Here is a 16175-nt window from a genome sequence, read left to right as displayed (position 1 = left end):
TCAAACAAAGTCCTTTGACATCGCTTCCACAAAGTTGGGGGCTGACATGAGGATCGAGATGGTGCCTATGATGTTGAAAACGCTGAACGCCACCAGACATAGACGATCTATTACAGCGCCTGCAAATTTCCACTGGTCGGCCACACTCTCGGCCTCGTCCTGTTCCCGGAAACGGTCTGCCATGTAGCGCACCTCCTCCAAAATAGCTTGTAACTGGGGGTCTCCAATCCCTGCAGTCGAGCACCCTCCAAGCCCTCCTGGTCCACTTCCAAAGCCCCCGCCACTGGAGACAGTGCTGGGGCAGCCTACAGTATCCATATTGTGGATAGGAGGTGGTGGGGAGCTGCAGAACTGAGACGGCATGTGCGGAGGCGGGCTTCCTGTTACTCGTGGAGGCCCCGTGGAGAGGTTGTTCCTCTGGACGGTCTCTGAGAGCATTGAATGGTCGTCTATGCTCTGGAAACCCATGTACAGAAGGTTCCCGTTGTTGTTAGTGCTGGACTGGGCGTGAAGGTGAGGGTGCCCCGCGTGGAGAGGAGCCAGGTTCTGCGGGTGCAGTGGATGGAGGGTGGGGTCCTGGTGGTTTGGGATGCTCCCGCTCTGGGAGCCTGAAGAGCAGCGCCTCAGGTGGGGGGCGCACGGGGGGCGCTCCGGGTCGTCATTCTCTCCCGGCCGCTTCATACGCAAGAACCAGGCTACCCACTGCAGCAAGAAGACCTGCACCTGTATCAGAGAGTCAAGAGAAATATGTAAAGATGAGAGTGAAGTACAGGAAGTAGCAGAGGGATAGAGTGTGAAAGCATACAAGGAAGCAATATAAAATTTAAGAAAGCTGTATAGCTTTGAAATCCCAACACATCTTGACCTTCACATTACACTTGCTAAGCTGGGTGAATAGCCTCATTTGTCGTGGACGGATGTTGGTGCCGTTTCCAACCTCGTGTCTTGTTTGAAAATGCAGCTATGCTAGTATGCAGAGGTATTATATCCTCGCCAGGGACGCCTTGTTAAAGCGCCTTAGGCAAAGAAGATGTTTAGCTTTAAAAGGGATTCCAGCAGAACGGATGCTCAGATAGGCAGCATTATATTTAGACTGTGGAATCATTGAGATTGACTGTCCAATTACTTTGTACTTTACATTAATCTTTTGGTAAACTGCAGCATTAAGATAAAGAGACGATTGGCTGTTTGCAAGTTTAAATCTGGCTCTTATCTACTCTGTTTTCTTTCACAACATAAAAACAAAACTACTTTGGAAAAGGCCCACATGTCCACTGAAAGGGCAAATTGGCCCAACAGCATCCAGATGGGTGTCTGGCATCTAATTAGAGGCTAATGTCCAGATGACTGCTCAATTAGTCTCCACCGAGTGTGTTAACTGGCCAGGTAACACTCATTGTTGTTGTTGTTGCTGCTGTTGATGTTGTTTTTGTCAAGAGCTGCAATTATGAACCGTGCTGGTTCGATGCACTCATCTGAACCACATCAATTAGTTTGTTAATTGGCCATTGGACTGTCTGACAGGCCATTCATCAACAGAACGTCCTTGCAATGTATCGATAAATACAGCGGCTACACTCTCATGCAACCAAGTTATTTGTACATGTATCGAATATAAATCTTGAAATACCCAAACAACGATGTCCTATATTCCCTTTGTTGATTAATACTGAAGAAATAAGATGAACATCATTATATGTCATTCTCTTCAACCACTGTGTATCATTTTTAGATTTCTTGTCTTTACTTTAGACCTCCTACTCCATGCTATATTTTCAAGATGGAACAAAACTTTTGTCAAAAGGCATTTCGCTTTGAACAGAAGGCAAGAAAAATAAGATGAGCGAGTCAAACCGAATCCGCCCACACATCCGGAGCGCTTTGAAATGAACTCCTGTTGAATATCTGTGGCGAGGTATTTGATGAGCTCAGATGCACTGCCGGATGAGTCACAGCCGAGGAAGTCGTGAAATGAAAAAGAGAAAAGAAATTGGCAGAAGGGTCACAGGTAGAAAGAGCAGATGGATGAAGTGTGAATGAAAATGGAAGAGCAGAATGATACTAATGGCGAGGGAGATTAATATGAGGAATATATCATAACTGAAAAGGGGGAGAGCAACCATTACTGGGACTTAACAAGCCGGAAAGCATGATGTATGTAACTGGTAATGCGTCTGAGGTTATAATGAAGAGCCCGAGCTAAACCTTACCCATTTGGGCATGTTTCCTCCGTTTGGATCGTGGTGGTGATACTGCAGAACCACGACTGTGGCGATGACAGACATCCCAACGATGATCATTATACTGGCAAAGTACTGACCTGGGCAGAGTACAGTTTGGAACAGTGTTATATTTCATTATTATGTAATTTAAACACTGTGCGGTTCCTCCTATAAAGTGTATCATTAAAAAACGCACTTTTTATGCACTATATCCTCTGAACATGTGATATATGGAGGAAATACTTTGTATCTTTTTCTAGCACTAAAAGGTCAGTGAAAGAAGCTTTGGTTTAACAGAAATAAAAAAAAATAACGGAGAGCATGAATTTAGAAGGATTATTTTCTCTCAGTTTTTTCCCTTCTTTATTCAAAATGAACACATCCTTTGTTTAAAAACCTTCATGCCGACCGACAATCAACAGGACTGTGTGCTAGTAGCCACACTCAATAAACAGATTGAGACTGCGCCATAGTTATTTTAAAGATTATGCTAAAAGCAGTGCTCTGGTGATTATTACTCAACTTTTTAATGACCAGGATTTGTGTCAAGATGGCCATGCATCTGTCTCTGGCTGCAGTCTTAGCTCACTGAACATAATTTCAGGCAGTGCGCCCGCAATAAATTTAGCCAGTTAAGTTTTAAGGCGAACAGATGGCAATAAGAAAATTATTTTGTTGCATTTTTATTTAGCGATCTGTAGCTCTACAAAAGTGTTGCAATGATTTGTCATTACGGGTTGTGTTTTTTTTTTTCTTTTTTTTTTTGGAAGGGGGGGGGCTAATCCTAGACAAATTATACAATAAAACTTTGTGGCTTTTTGGATGACAAGTCGTTAGTCTGATAGCATACTATTGCTAACGCACCAAACTCGGATGATACACATGGTAAACATTATACCTGTCAAGCATTAACTTGACAGCATTGTCACAGAGACCAGTGTTAGCATGCTGATGTAAGCATTTAGGTTAAAGCCCCATTTAGCCTTAGCACAGCCTTACAGAGCAGCTGGCATGGCCGCAGTATTGTTGATATACATAACAAAATTACTTTAATTTGATTATAGCAACCTGAGCTCAACCAGAATCTGGGAGTTATCACTGAAAAAATTAACCCCAGTGACCAAAATGTTGATTGTCACCGTCAGATGTAAACTTCATGGATTATCTCTAATAAGGAAAACATCTGTTACATACTGACAATCGATAAATGTAGTCATAGCCAGGGGATTTAATTGGTTGTCCTGAGTCCAGTTAAACATTTTCTAATTAAGGACCATGTGAAAACATACACACACCATATACACATACCTATAAGAGGGACGGAGTCAGATGTGGCTGGCATGATCTCCGCGACCAGCAACATGAAAACCGTTAGAGACAGCAAGACGGTGATACCTGCAGACAGAGATAAATATGAGAACTTAAAGTTTGGACAAAATTCTGTTTTGTGAGAAATTACATATGTGTATTTGCTCATTTGACAAATGGTCACCCTCCAGATGAGACCATGTTCGATTTATGTAAACGACCTGCTAAGGCTCTCGCAGTGAATTATGTCTTAACATTCTGTGACTCTGCAGCAAGAAGCACATCCGCACAGTAGAGCCATTTTTTAAGTTGTCCAAACTCTGCCTGCGTGTATGCGAACACACACACACACACACACCTCATACACTCCTGCACTGAAACTCATCTCCGTCATCATTTATATCCACCTCCACACTATTTGTCTCACTTTTCCAACAGACAGAATTTAAGGAGTGCTTTGCTGGCATAGCTGTCCCCATCCAGAGCCATTTAATTAAACTCCTCCTTGGCCTACAGATAAAATATGAATACCCTTTAAATATATAAGAAATCAAGACAGGCTTTTTCATGTTGCTTTTTATGTTTTTCTCAGAAATTACACCTATACTCTTTAAAAGCTTGCTTATCTAACCCTGAAGGCCTGGGCTACCCAGTCCCTGTATCTCCTCCATCAAAGGAAGTGACAGAGTATTTCCCTGGGAGGCTGTGTGTAAGCTCTCTCCCCCTAATCAATTATATTATATATAGGATATTCAATGGCGGCGGCGGCGGAGGTGCGTGCTGCTGGTGGAGGCTCTGCTTGCCCTCGCTCAAAACCTGAAATCTACAAAACGGATTGTGGGAAGGTGATAGTGGAAGATGAATTGTTGAATTTTATTGTGGTTAAAATGAACACATTAAGCCACGATGAAATTGTTTTACTGACAACAAACAACTTTTCATCTGAGTGGATTGAGGAGTCCAAGCGGCTGTTGTTTGACTTATGCCCGAATACAACGCAACGCTGTGTTGCACACAAAGGCTCACAGAAGGACACGAATAATATCAAGGCCTGCATGAAGTTACTTAATGAGTGCGGTGAAGATATTCCACGTTTTGTTTCACATTACTTGGATGAACTGCCACCTGTCGGGTTCGGCAATATGGACGTCTCGGCTCTGCTTAGCCGAGTGGAGCAGCTGAGCCAACAAGTCTCTGGCCTGAGAAAGGCATTGGATACTCAGGCAGATGTGAGTGAGAACTTGGGGACAATTGTTACGGCCATGGATCGCCGAGTGGCAGCGGTGGAGACGCACCGTACATCGGACTACGACCCTGGGGCTGCTGGCACCGTGCGGGGGCTATCGGCCCCCGTGCGCCCTGAGGAGTCAACAACGTCTCCAACTGTTAAGTCGCGTCTCCTGGGACTGAATAGGCATACCGGCGAGATCGCCAGCACCTCACGGGTAGACTGGAAGGGGCTGGTGGGCTCCACTCAACAGCAGGAGCTACTGGATGTGGAAGTCACATCGCCACGATCACAGCCACAGTCCCCACAGTGGAGCGCTGCTGTGAAAAAAGGTCGCAAAAAGTTGGGGTCCCTTAAAGCAAATGTGCCACCGAAACCCCGCAACAAGCCAGCTCACTTTAAACGTGAGCAAAGGAATGATGGAATAATTGGAACTGGCACTGAGAGTAACATTGGAGTGGTGAAAACAAAGCTGGTGAATGTGTTTGCCACTAGGTTTTCTCCCACTCTGGATGCAGACACGCTGCGTGACTATTTAACGGAGAAGTTGGAGGCTAAAACAGTGACGTGTCGAAAGATCGAGTCGGCCCGCAGCAGGTATGGCTCTTTTCACATCACCGCTGAATGTAACAATGTTGCTGATATGTATGATCCAAAACTCTGGCCCGAGGGGACTTATGTTCGCCGCTATTATGAGGCCCGTGTACCCAAGGTTGTTGGTGAGGGGGGGAGTGAACTGAATTGCCATGGTACACCTGTAGCTCCACACGAGAGCCGGTCTGCATTAGTAGCTGCTGGGATATGAATGAACCTTACTATGAACATCTGTGTCGTATCTTACAATGCGCGTGGACTGCGTGTTGGCCACAGTGAAACTGATAAATCACGCCGTGTTGTTGTGGACAAACTGATGGAGAGATGTGACATTTTGTGTGTTCAGGAGACGTTCCTGGCAAAACAAGACCTGGGAGGACTAAATTCTATACATAGGGACTTTCATGGGGCAGGTGAATCAACAACTGACTTGAGCGCTAAAGTCGTCCGGGGGAGGATCCCAGGGGGCGTGGCCACCATGTGGAATAAAAAATATGACCAGTTGGTTAATGTTATACGACTGGGAGTTGACTGGGCAATTGGAATTGAGCTGTGTTGTAATGATAAGAAAATAATGATTTTAAATGTCTATACGCCATATGAGTGCATGAAAAATGAGGATGAGTACCTCAGTAGATTGGCATTTATCATGTCTTTTATTCAGGACAATCCTTCTACCTGCATATATGTTATTGGTGACATGAATGCTGATGTAACTGATGCCAACTCTTTATTTGGTAAACATTTGGCTCAGTTTAGTTCAGACAGTGGATTGATTTTATCAAGTAAATTACTATTGCCAAATGATAGTTATACCTATATCAGCGAGGCCTGGCACTCTACTTCGTGGCTAGATCACTGCCTTTGTACAGTGGATGCCCATGACTCCATTGACATTATGAAGATTGACTATGATTTGGCTACTACGGACCATATACCCTTTCACATGGTCTTGAACACTGGCAATTTACCTGTGTTGTTGCCTGTGGATAAAGGCATTGATGTAAGAAAAATAGATTGGACAAAACTGTCTAGCACAGATCTCAATAAATATGTTAGTGATACTGATGCTTTGCTGTGTAATATTCAGGTACCAAGAGATGCCTTATGGTGTCGGGATATGAACTGTAAAGATGATCAACATTGTAAAGAGTTATGTTCTTTGTATGAAGCAATTGTGGAGTCTCTTAAAATTTCGAGCAGGCCACTATATAAACATAGGACTAAAGTGTTCAATGCTAAGCCAGGTTGGAAGGACCATGTAGAAGAGCTCCATGCAGAGGCCCGAAATGCTTTTAAAGAATGGGCTGAGTCAGGCAAAAGCAGGCATGGCCCTTTATTTGAAAATAAAAAATGCACTAATGCTAGATTTAAAAATGCACTTCGCTATATCAAAAGAAATGAAAACACTATGAGGTCAGATTCACTGGCAAGGAAGCTGCAAAAAAATAATGTTAATGACTTCTGGAAAGAAATAAAAACTATCAATAATTGCAAAAAATCTCTTCCATCTAATATAGATGGTGTGAGTGGTCCTGATGAAATTTCACAGTTATGGCGGAAACAATACTATGAACTGTTAAACTGTGTAAAAGGTAATATGTTTGTAGTGGATAGTGTATATTTTAATGATGATGTTATTGTCACTGCTGCTGAAGTCCATGAAGCAATATTGAAGTTAAGAGATAACAAGGCCTGTGGTCAGGATGATATTACAGCTGAACATGTTAAACTTGCCAGTAAGAAACTATACCCTCTGGTGGCTCTATGCTACACAGGCCTTTTTGTTCATGGAGTGTTACCAGATTCTATGCTCTCTGTTGTGCTAGTACCAGTGATAAAAGATAAAGTGGGGAAGCTAAACAGCTCTGATAATTACAGGCCAATAGCTTTGGCCAGTGTCATGTCCAAAGTGCTGGAGACAGTTCTACTGAGTAGACTTGAGAGGTATGTCCTGTCTACTGACCACCAATTTGGTTTTAAAAGAAAGCATGGTACTGATTTATGTATTTTTGCACTAAAGGAAATTTTAGATAAATATAATAGGCAAAATTCCACAATGTTCATGTGTTTTATTGATGCTTCTAAAGCTTTTGATCGTGTTAATCATGGGAAATTGTTTTTAAAATTGTCTAAAAGTGGGGTCCCTGGTTTTTTAATTAGAATCTTGGTCTATTGGTACTCGCATCAGGCAATGAGGGTGAGATGGGGGAGTGTAACATCTGATCCCTTCCATGTTACCAATGGTGTTCGCCAGGGCGGAATTTTGTCTCCTTTTCTTTTTAATATGTATATGAATGACTTGTCTTTGATTTTAAATGCATCCGGTACAGGCTGTAGGATTGGGGACTCACTCATTAACCACCTTATGTACGCAGATGATCTGGTCATCTTTAGCCCATATAGTGCTGGTCTACAACAGCTTCTGAGAGTATGCACACAGTATGGTGATGATTTTGACATAAAATACAACGCAAAAAAGAGTAAGATCATGATTGTCAGAAGCAGAGGAGACAGACAGTCTACCTTCCCTGACTTCTATCTGTCTGGCACTGCACTCAGTGTGTGCAGTGAAATTACATACTTGGGCCATATTATGTCTAATGACCTGTCTGATGACAATGATATCTATAGGCAGCGTAGGAAGCTGTATGCACAAGCGAACATGCTCTGCCGTAAGTTTAGTATGTGCTCTGTACCTGTCAAAATCTCACTCTTTAGAGCGTATTGTACGCCGCTGTATACTGCCCACCTGTGGTGTCGTTATAAACAAGGCAGCATTAGAAAGCTTACAGTGGCCTATAATGATAGCATGAGGCTACTGCTGAGAGCTCCAAGAAGCTCCAGTGCAAGCCAAATGTTTGTAAGTGTTGGGGTCCCTACCTGCTCTGCTGTGTTACGTGGCCTGATGCATGGATTTATGTGTAGGGCATCTGAGTCTGAAAATAACTTAATTGCAGTTTTGGCCAACCCTCTATGCAGTTCGGTCAGATTTTCTTCCAGACTGTGGAACCATTGGCGATCATGTCTGTATGCTTGGCACTGAATATTGTGAAAGGCTGTGTATTTTTTACTCTGTGTTTGTGTATTTGTTTATGTTGTTTGTGTTGATATGGATCCCCCTGGGTCTGAAATAAAGAATTATATAATTCACTAGCCTTAATTACATCAATAGGTTAATGGGCCGTGTTGATAAGGTTTAGCTTTTTTTTTCCCATGACTAAATGCTGCGTAATGCATCCTGTAAGAGGTTAAGGATATGCTTTGACAATCCTGTCGCGGCTGCCTCCCAACTTCCCCTCCCAGTCAAAGAGAGCGTCAGAATTCACATTATTGTTTTGATCAACTGATGTATCCTTTCCGCTCTAGTCATAGAAAGGTCAGCTAATCAAGAGTCTGTGCTGTCTTCAGTTGAGCTGATGAGGCAAGCGTCATCCATCTTGTGCTCTAAACAAATCGAGACAGATATTAAAATGCATTTGCAGCTGCTGCCTCTCTCTCTTCCGTGCCCATTGTGTTTCGATTTGCCCGTATCTGACCTTCTCCCCCTCATCAGTCCTCCCTCTCCTCCTTTCCGAATTCTTCTCTGTTCTCCCCCACCCCTTCCAACAGCCATCCTTCTCTGTTCCTTCTCCTCGCATTTTTCATATTTCTATTTCATCGGATAATCCTCTCTCAGTTCCACACCCTTCCCCTGTGCCTCTTTCATCTCTACGGTGACACTCCTTCAATCTTTATTTTTTATTTAGCATTTATGCTTGGAAGGTGTTGATGCGGTCATGAGCATTTTATAGGTTCATTGGAGAGAAGGGGAGTGTGGTTTGCCTTTTCAATGCAAATTTTCTGGCTGCTCAGCAAAGTGAATCTGTCAAAAATGACACGTTGCAAAGAAAAAACATGTTTTATTCACCTCACCAAAACTTTTAAAAGTGTATTTTTAAGGTTGTTTTTTAGTCCATTGGTGAGTCACTGGACTCATGCTTTTAGCATCAAAAGCAACAATATCTTCATGTTTTGCTTAAAAAAATGTGTTCCTAAGAAAATACCACATTTACTTTTAGTGAATACAGAAGTATGTGTGAGTGCATTTTCTTCCATATAAAACGTTTTCCAAGCACATTTTCAATCAAAAGTTTGAAACCTGCATTGTATATGCTTCCATGTTTACTGGTGAGCAGCCTTTTAATATTTGTTGGCACATTACCACTAGTGGAATATTGTGAAACCATTGACTGCAGATGATATAGTGTTGGTTGGTATACATAGTATCCATGCTCATTAGAAGACTGACTTATGAATTTATATAAGGAAACCAGGAAGATCCTCAGACACCACCGCCATTGAAGGCAACATAAACTTAACCTTTCCATTTTGAGCTTTCTGCTCCTCACTGTGTGCAAGTTCCCCTAGTCTGAACCCTCTTATTGCCCATCTGCAACTGCCTTTTTCTTCCATCTATTTCTTTCATCATTGCTCCTTTTGATCCACTCACCCAGTGAGATCTTCTCCCCAGAGTCGGCCGGTAGCACAAAGATGAGCAGGGTCATTGAGGACAGTAACACACAGGGGATGAGCAGGTTCAGGGCGTAGAAGAGTGTCCGCCGCCGTATAGTCACAACAAACGTCACATCCGGGTAAGGCTCCTTGCAGCAATCGTAGAAAGCCTCATTCCTGGTGCCGGGAACTCCTGAAAGAACGGGGACGGGCAGAATATTTGCTCTGTGGATTTTTTTGATGAGTATCCATCCAATGCAATGCAAACGGGTTTCACCTTATACTCACCTATAAGGTCCCACTCTCCATTGTTCATATAGCCTGAGATGTCAGCGTCGTTCATCTGGAGGTCCAGCAGCCAGCCGTCATACGTCCAAGAGCCGAACTTCAGCTCACACCGCTGGATGTCGAAAGGGAACCAGCGAACGTCCACGTTGCATGTGCTCATAAAGATTCCTGAGTTAAAAAAGAAAAAGACAAGAGAACAGAAGGGAAAGAAGTTGAAGTTCCACAAGCAGTTTGACTAAATGCCAACATTGACCCGCTGACTGTAGCCCATTCAGAGCTGACAAGGGAAAGGTGTGTCAGCGCAGCGGACCACTTGTGCTGTGCAAAAAACCGGCCCTATGAAATGTTAACGAAACTTTGTTTCCTTATATATTATAACATTTGAATGCTTTTTGCTGTGAACCTCACAATATACAACTTGTTGTTTTCACAAGAGAAGTTGTTTGCTTGGCAGAAACTGCTTGTCAGAAACATTCATTCATTAATTTCTTATCCAGCCAGCTCTACCGACTAAGTTCATAGCTCAACCCACCTTCAATGTTTATAAAGTGGTGTGGGAAAATGCTGCATCTAAACCCAGGAAGCACAATGCAATAGGATTTCTATTCACTTTCTGCAGGTCTACAGCTATTTATTTACCGCTTTGGAATTTAGTTTGGATGTGAAATCATCGGATTCTTCAGAATCAAAGAAATTTGTATTAAAAAAGCTGGCTGCAGTGTTGTCCCTTACGGTATTCTGCGCGCTTCCTGTGCAGCTGTGCCAGCTGTTAGCTAAGCCTCAGCGACGGATGGAAAACATCTACAGTGACAATGAAAAATGAGATTGTGCACGGTGCCGTAATCAGATTACTGCTTTTATTATGCAAAGTCAATGCACTCACATATGCATAGGCATGCACAATCACAGAAGACACACTTGCACCCTGGCATCCAGCTGTAAACAAAGAATCCAAATGAATCCTCGCAGTAGTTGCTGGCTCACTCTGGCCCTCAAAGTAATTACTGGAATAAACAATTTGAGCCTGTTGAGACGCACACAGAAACAAACTGCAGATGGAGCCCTGCAGCCCTCAAAGACGTTTATTATGAGGGTGCCGTCATGCAAATCAAGCCTTAAGGCTGTGTAATGAAAGCAGAGTTTGCAGAAGAGTGCATAAGTAGTTGGTTTCCAACCAGAAGTGGATCACAAAAATAACACCAAATTAAGTAGTGGCTATAAACTTTCTTTATTATTTTGTGCTCTCTTATCAAGTTACTGACACCAAGTTCTTGAAGGAGGTGGCCTTTGCACCATGGTTACTTACTATATCTTTATAATTAGTCTTGTTAAAAGTACACAGATTATGTGAAAGTAGTTCCGTCTGCCACTGATCCGTGATTCTCCATGCTGCTTCTCACAGATATACTGTGTAGTAAAAACCTCAAAGCAACACACTCACGAACAAAGCACCTGGATTTTTCTGCAGCTCGGAAAAATCTCTTTTTCTCTCTTGTGCAGCACAGCTCCCAAAATAAAACCCCATCATCATTTCTGAAATTCGATTTCCCAGCAAGGCATTACGGGGCCCAGGGAAAAGAAATCACCTGTTTGAAAATGTATGAGCTAAAGCCTGTCACACTATTTAAACCAAACATGTGGCTATGAGGAGAAATGTATAAATGATGGTATCCAGCAGATACCTGGAATCCTTGGCCTCTGAATTATTTACCATGTGTCGAGCTCCTGCACCATCTTTTCCACACCTAGACTTGTTGCCTTTTATTTCCTGACAATAGCAGCTCGAAATTGACCCCAGAAATTGCATCCAAGCTTATTTGCTTCTCAATCTTCTCCTTTTTCTCCTCTATTTTCTCTTTTTTCCCTTCACTCCATCCCTGCTACTCTCTCTCGCTCTCCCATTAGGTTTTGTGTTACAAACCTCTGCTCCTCAACAGCACTATCGTTTGATTCTGTCCCCTAATTGGCTCAGATCAAAATCACAGCATTAAGAAGCTGTATTTACATTCAGCAGGAGCCTATTAATAAACATGGCCGCTGCGTATAAGGATAGGGTGGCTTTTTGAGCCCACGCCCCCCCCCCCCCCCCCCCACCCCCCTCTCCCCTTTGCTAAACTTCAGAGAGCCATTTCAACTCAAACCCTCGCTGACACGCCTGGGAATTCGTCTCGCCCCGCTGTAATCCGGGGGATGTATGAAGACACGATTCAGAAAGTACAAAGTAAAGACCTGTGGCAACCCAGGGGAGACGTTACTTTCGCAGACTTGCACGGTTCTTGCGTTTGGGTTAATACGGGAAACCAGGGAAGCAATCATCCCCTATTTTTTAGATGCTACTCACAGCACTGGGAATCTGTGACCAGTTAGTAACCAGGGAGGCTGTTTGATACTACAAGAGTAAAAACAGGGGAGACATGCAGATATCGCAAAATGAGATGCTGCTGTTGCACCGTAGAGACATGATAGGGAAAGGATGAAGAGAGAAAAAAGAATAAAACTCACCTGGAGGCAGATATTCGGCGTAGCCGCTAGAGTTCACCAGAACATTGGTCTTAAAGGTGGAGTCAAAGTCGTCATCTGCACTGATGAGGAAGGACATAGGGAGAGTAAAATCTATTTGTTGAAATATAATGTGTGTGTGCATGTGGTGTGTGTGCGTGAAGGTGTGTGTTTTACCTGTTGTAGAGCAGGATATCCGGGGTCCAGACCTGATCGGTGGTGAAGCGGAGGTTTTTCACTCCGGGATGTTCGCTCTGGTTCCACTGGAGATAGTGGTCGAACCAACTCTTTAACACACAGACACAGATATGGTCTGTATACTAGTAGGCTACAGGCTCTATCAAGCTCCCTTTTGCTCTTCAGTTAAGAGGTAACAGAATTCATATGAATCTTATTATCCAAGCCAGAGTGAGTTTTAGAGATATTATCATGGGATTCACAAAGTGTAAGTCATGGCATTCATTCATTGTTCAAAGTCAATTAAAAAATAAAGTGTCTCCAAGGTCCTTACCATCCGCAGCCATATGTTAGTGGTGAGCACCTGGTTCTTTTCATCCTGCAAAACATTGAAAAGATCTTCAGCACATTTCTTCTCTTCATTAAATCATTAGCCCTGTAAATCACTAAGCAAAGGTTTGCGTATTGTTTTGCATAAAGATTCGGAAAAGTTACCATTTTACTAAATAAGTCAGCTGAAAAAAGGTAAATGCCTAATTTGGCACCAGCTAAGCATTTTTATTAATTTCTTTATCAATCCAAGCAAAAACACAAGCTGCAAAAGCTTATCATTTCCCACAAAATGAAGGTTCATCCCACAGATTTAAACACATCATCGTATATTTAAATACTAGAAATATATTTTGTATATAATTCTTGCCAACTGGAGGATAATGCATGCGGGGTTGTAAATGAACCTACCACGTCCATGATCTGTATCAAACTGAGGGAGAAGACGACGGTGAGAGGGTGGGAGTCATTGCCCACCGGCCGCTCCATCCGGTTGTAGTCCTTCAGGAGGTTCTTCAACAGGTTCCTCTGGTGAGGACCCTGCAACGACACTGGACAGGCAGGGAAATATAAGACCTTTGTATGTTAAAGCCATTTTTCTCTCACCTATGAAGCCCAGAATAAATCTGTGTTCCTGTGAAGTGAGTAGAAATGACTCCAATCTTTGAGGAAAAACCTTCAGTTAAAACTTCAAGAGGAAATCTAATTAGACTTTGGGGGTCGTCAGGCGGGGACGGATGCTGAAAACAAAGAGGAAAAAAAAAACCTAGTTGCTTATCCGATCAGATGCTTTATCTCTTAGGAACTGAACTTCCTTATCTATTAATACATCCACAGTAAGAGCGATAAAAATGTGATGTTCTTTCACCATTAGTCATTGTTACCTTGACTTTTTTGGTTTAAGCTAGCATTTGAATTATGGAGTCATTGGTCCGAATAAGATATCTCACAATATTACAAAAACAGGTGTAAGATTTAGAGGGAGGGAGCGTGCAGAGCAGTCAGTAAACTAATAGAAATCTAATTATAAACAGTGGGAAACCATAATCTGCGCATAATTGGCATTTATGAATGTGTAATTAGGTTAGTTTGAAATGCTCAGGGATGATACACATTAAATGTTGAATGGAGAGAATTCAGAGGGAGTGTAAGCCAAATGTACTGCAAAGCACAAATATGCCGACCAATTTAAAATGTGAAGGGTGTTGTGTTATTGTAGCTTCTTCCTGTCCCATGAGTGTCACCATCATAAACACAGCTGAGCTTTATCCCAACTCATATTTGTTATTGTATATTCTAGCTGAGATCCCAAGGTTTCTAAATCTACCATTTGCAACATGACGACATATAGGGGACGGAATTGAAAATTATGCTCAGAACATCTTTCTCCAGTCGGTGCTCTGGCAAAAACAAATGGCATCTTGAATGTAAAACATTCTATTCGACCAGGTGTTGCATAACCTCAATGTAGTGGCACAAAAGCAGGTAGAGGACAGTGTATAGGAGCAATTGCTATTTTGAAAGAGTTTTGAGAGAGATGGTTTTGTTTCTGACTTTGAAGATTATTTATGAGAAATATCAGGATTCAAGTTCCAGTGGAGCAGAGGCAAATATGGAGATATAACTCACTCACGGACGGTGGTTTCACTAAAAGGATGGTAAAGAGATACAGTAAATATTTATAATTCAATCTGAAGCCACAAAACGTATGTCTTGGCTGAACCCCTCTTTATTTTCCCCCCTGGACTATGTGGTCTAAAAAACCTCTTCTTTAAAAACACAAACAAGTCGAAAAACGATTCACTGCTGCCACTTTTTCTTGCCTGTGTGTGGGGGGAAAGTTTACACACTCTCTCTCTCTCTCTCTCTCTCTCTCTCTCTCTCTCTCTCTCTCTCTCTCTCTCTCTCTCTCTCTCTCTCTCTCTCTCTCTCTCTCTCAGCTCTTCACCTACACTGTCATCCTTTATATTCAGCTGCGAATTCCCGATTTCGCCCTTATCAGCTCAGCTGCGGTAAAACAAAACAGCAGGGAGGCGAGATGGAAGAGCCGATCCATACATACAATTTAATTGATCCGTGACCGGTTTTGTGGTGGGGTGAGATCCCCCAGTGCCCCTCCTGACGTGGACGCAGATACAGACCAAAAAAAAGGCTTATGGAATGATGAGGATAGAAAAGCAAAAAATCCTGATGCTTCTACACCTGCCTCGCTGCACGGATCAATCTGCCTGTTAAAATATCTCATCTAGAGGCATCTAGTCTCCCCCTGTCAACTCAGCTTGTGTCGACAAATAGGAACGCAGTTGTGACCAATCCCATAGATGTAAACAAGCAAGCAAACAGGTGCATGACACGGATTATCACTTTTCTTCTGGGAGTCTCTTTTTTTCTCTACTTTTAATTTTTTATTCAGATGCATACTACACATATCGAGAATCAACGTCAACAACCTCAATTCCTGAATTCCTCCAGAATCACACTTTGAGACAAGAGCTGCTGCAATGTGATTCCTTACAGACAAGAACAAAAGATGGACAGAAAGACAGACAGACAGAGAGATAAAAAAAAGAGAGAGAGAGAGGCTTGCGGGCTCACCGTGGATAAAAGCAGAGAATCCAGACAGGAGCAGAGCTGCCGAGTGCCACATCCTGGTGGTGAGGAGGTGGAGAGAAAAGAGGAGGCAGAAAAGGAGACGCTTCGGAATGTTGAAAGAGGAGGATGAAGAGGAGGTGGAGAGGAGAGGAGAGGAAGGAAAGGCTCAGAGAGCTGCTGGAAATCCCCTGGTCTGCATCCAGTCGGCATCAGAGGGAATGGGCTAGAGCGTGTGTTGGAAGATAAGGGGGAGCTGAGAGGGAGTGCAAGGAGAGGAATAGGAGGAAACGATAGTGGTTGGGAGCTCTCTCTCCCCTCCTCTCTGTCTCTCTGGGGTGGGACTAAATATGGTGAGAGAAAAATGTCAGCGATGAGGAGGTGAAAGGGGGTTGAAGATAGAGCGGGGGATGGAGTAAGGAGGAGAGGTTTTTATTGGTCCATCC

The 16175-nt window shown here is 43.0% G+C and overlaps 1 protein-coding gene across 1 annotated transcript; it reads right to left on the bottom strand.

Moving 5' to 3' along the window:
• On the bottom strand, positions 1 to 15787 carry chrna11 (cholinergic receptor, nicotinic, alpha 11; the record flags this gene model as incomplete). Its single annotated transcript, XM_080044858.1, has 10 exons — positions 1 to 723; positions 2211 to 2320; positions 3531 to 3617; positions 9845 to 10039; positions 10135 to 10302; positions 12637 to 12716; positions 12811 to 12920; positions 13145 to 13189; positions 13552 to 13691; positions 15736 to 15787. 10 exons carry the CDS (start codon positions 15785 to 15787, stop codon positions 1 to 3), a joined length of 1710 nt encoding a protein of 569 aa, XP_079900984.1.
• Between the last annotated feature and the right edge of the window lie 388 nt (positions 15788 to 16175).

This window comes from Ammodytes marinus (assembly GCF_949987685.1).
Source record: "Ammodytes marinus genome assembly, chromosome: 17".
Taxonomy (NCBI): Eukaryota; Metazoa; Chordata; class Actinopteri; order Uranoscopiformes; family Ammodytidae; genus Ammodytes; species Ammodytes marinus.
Note: the sequence above shows the minus strand (reverse complement) of the source record. Positions and strands in the feature narration are given on the sequence as shown.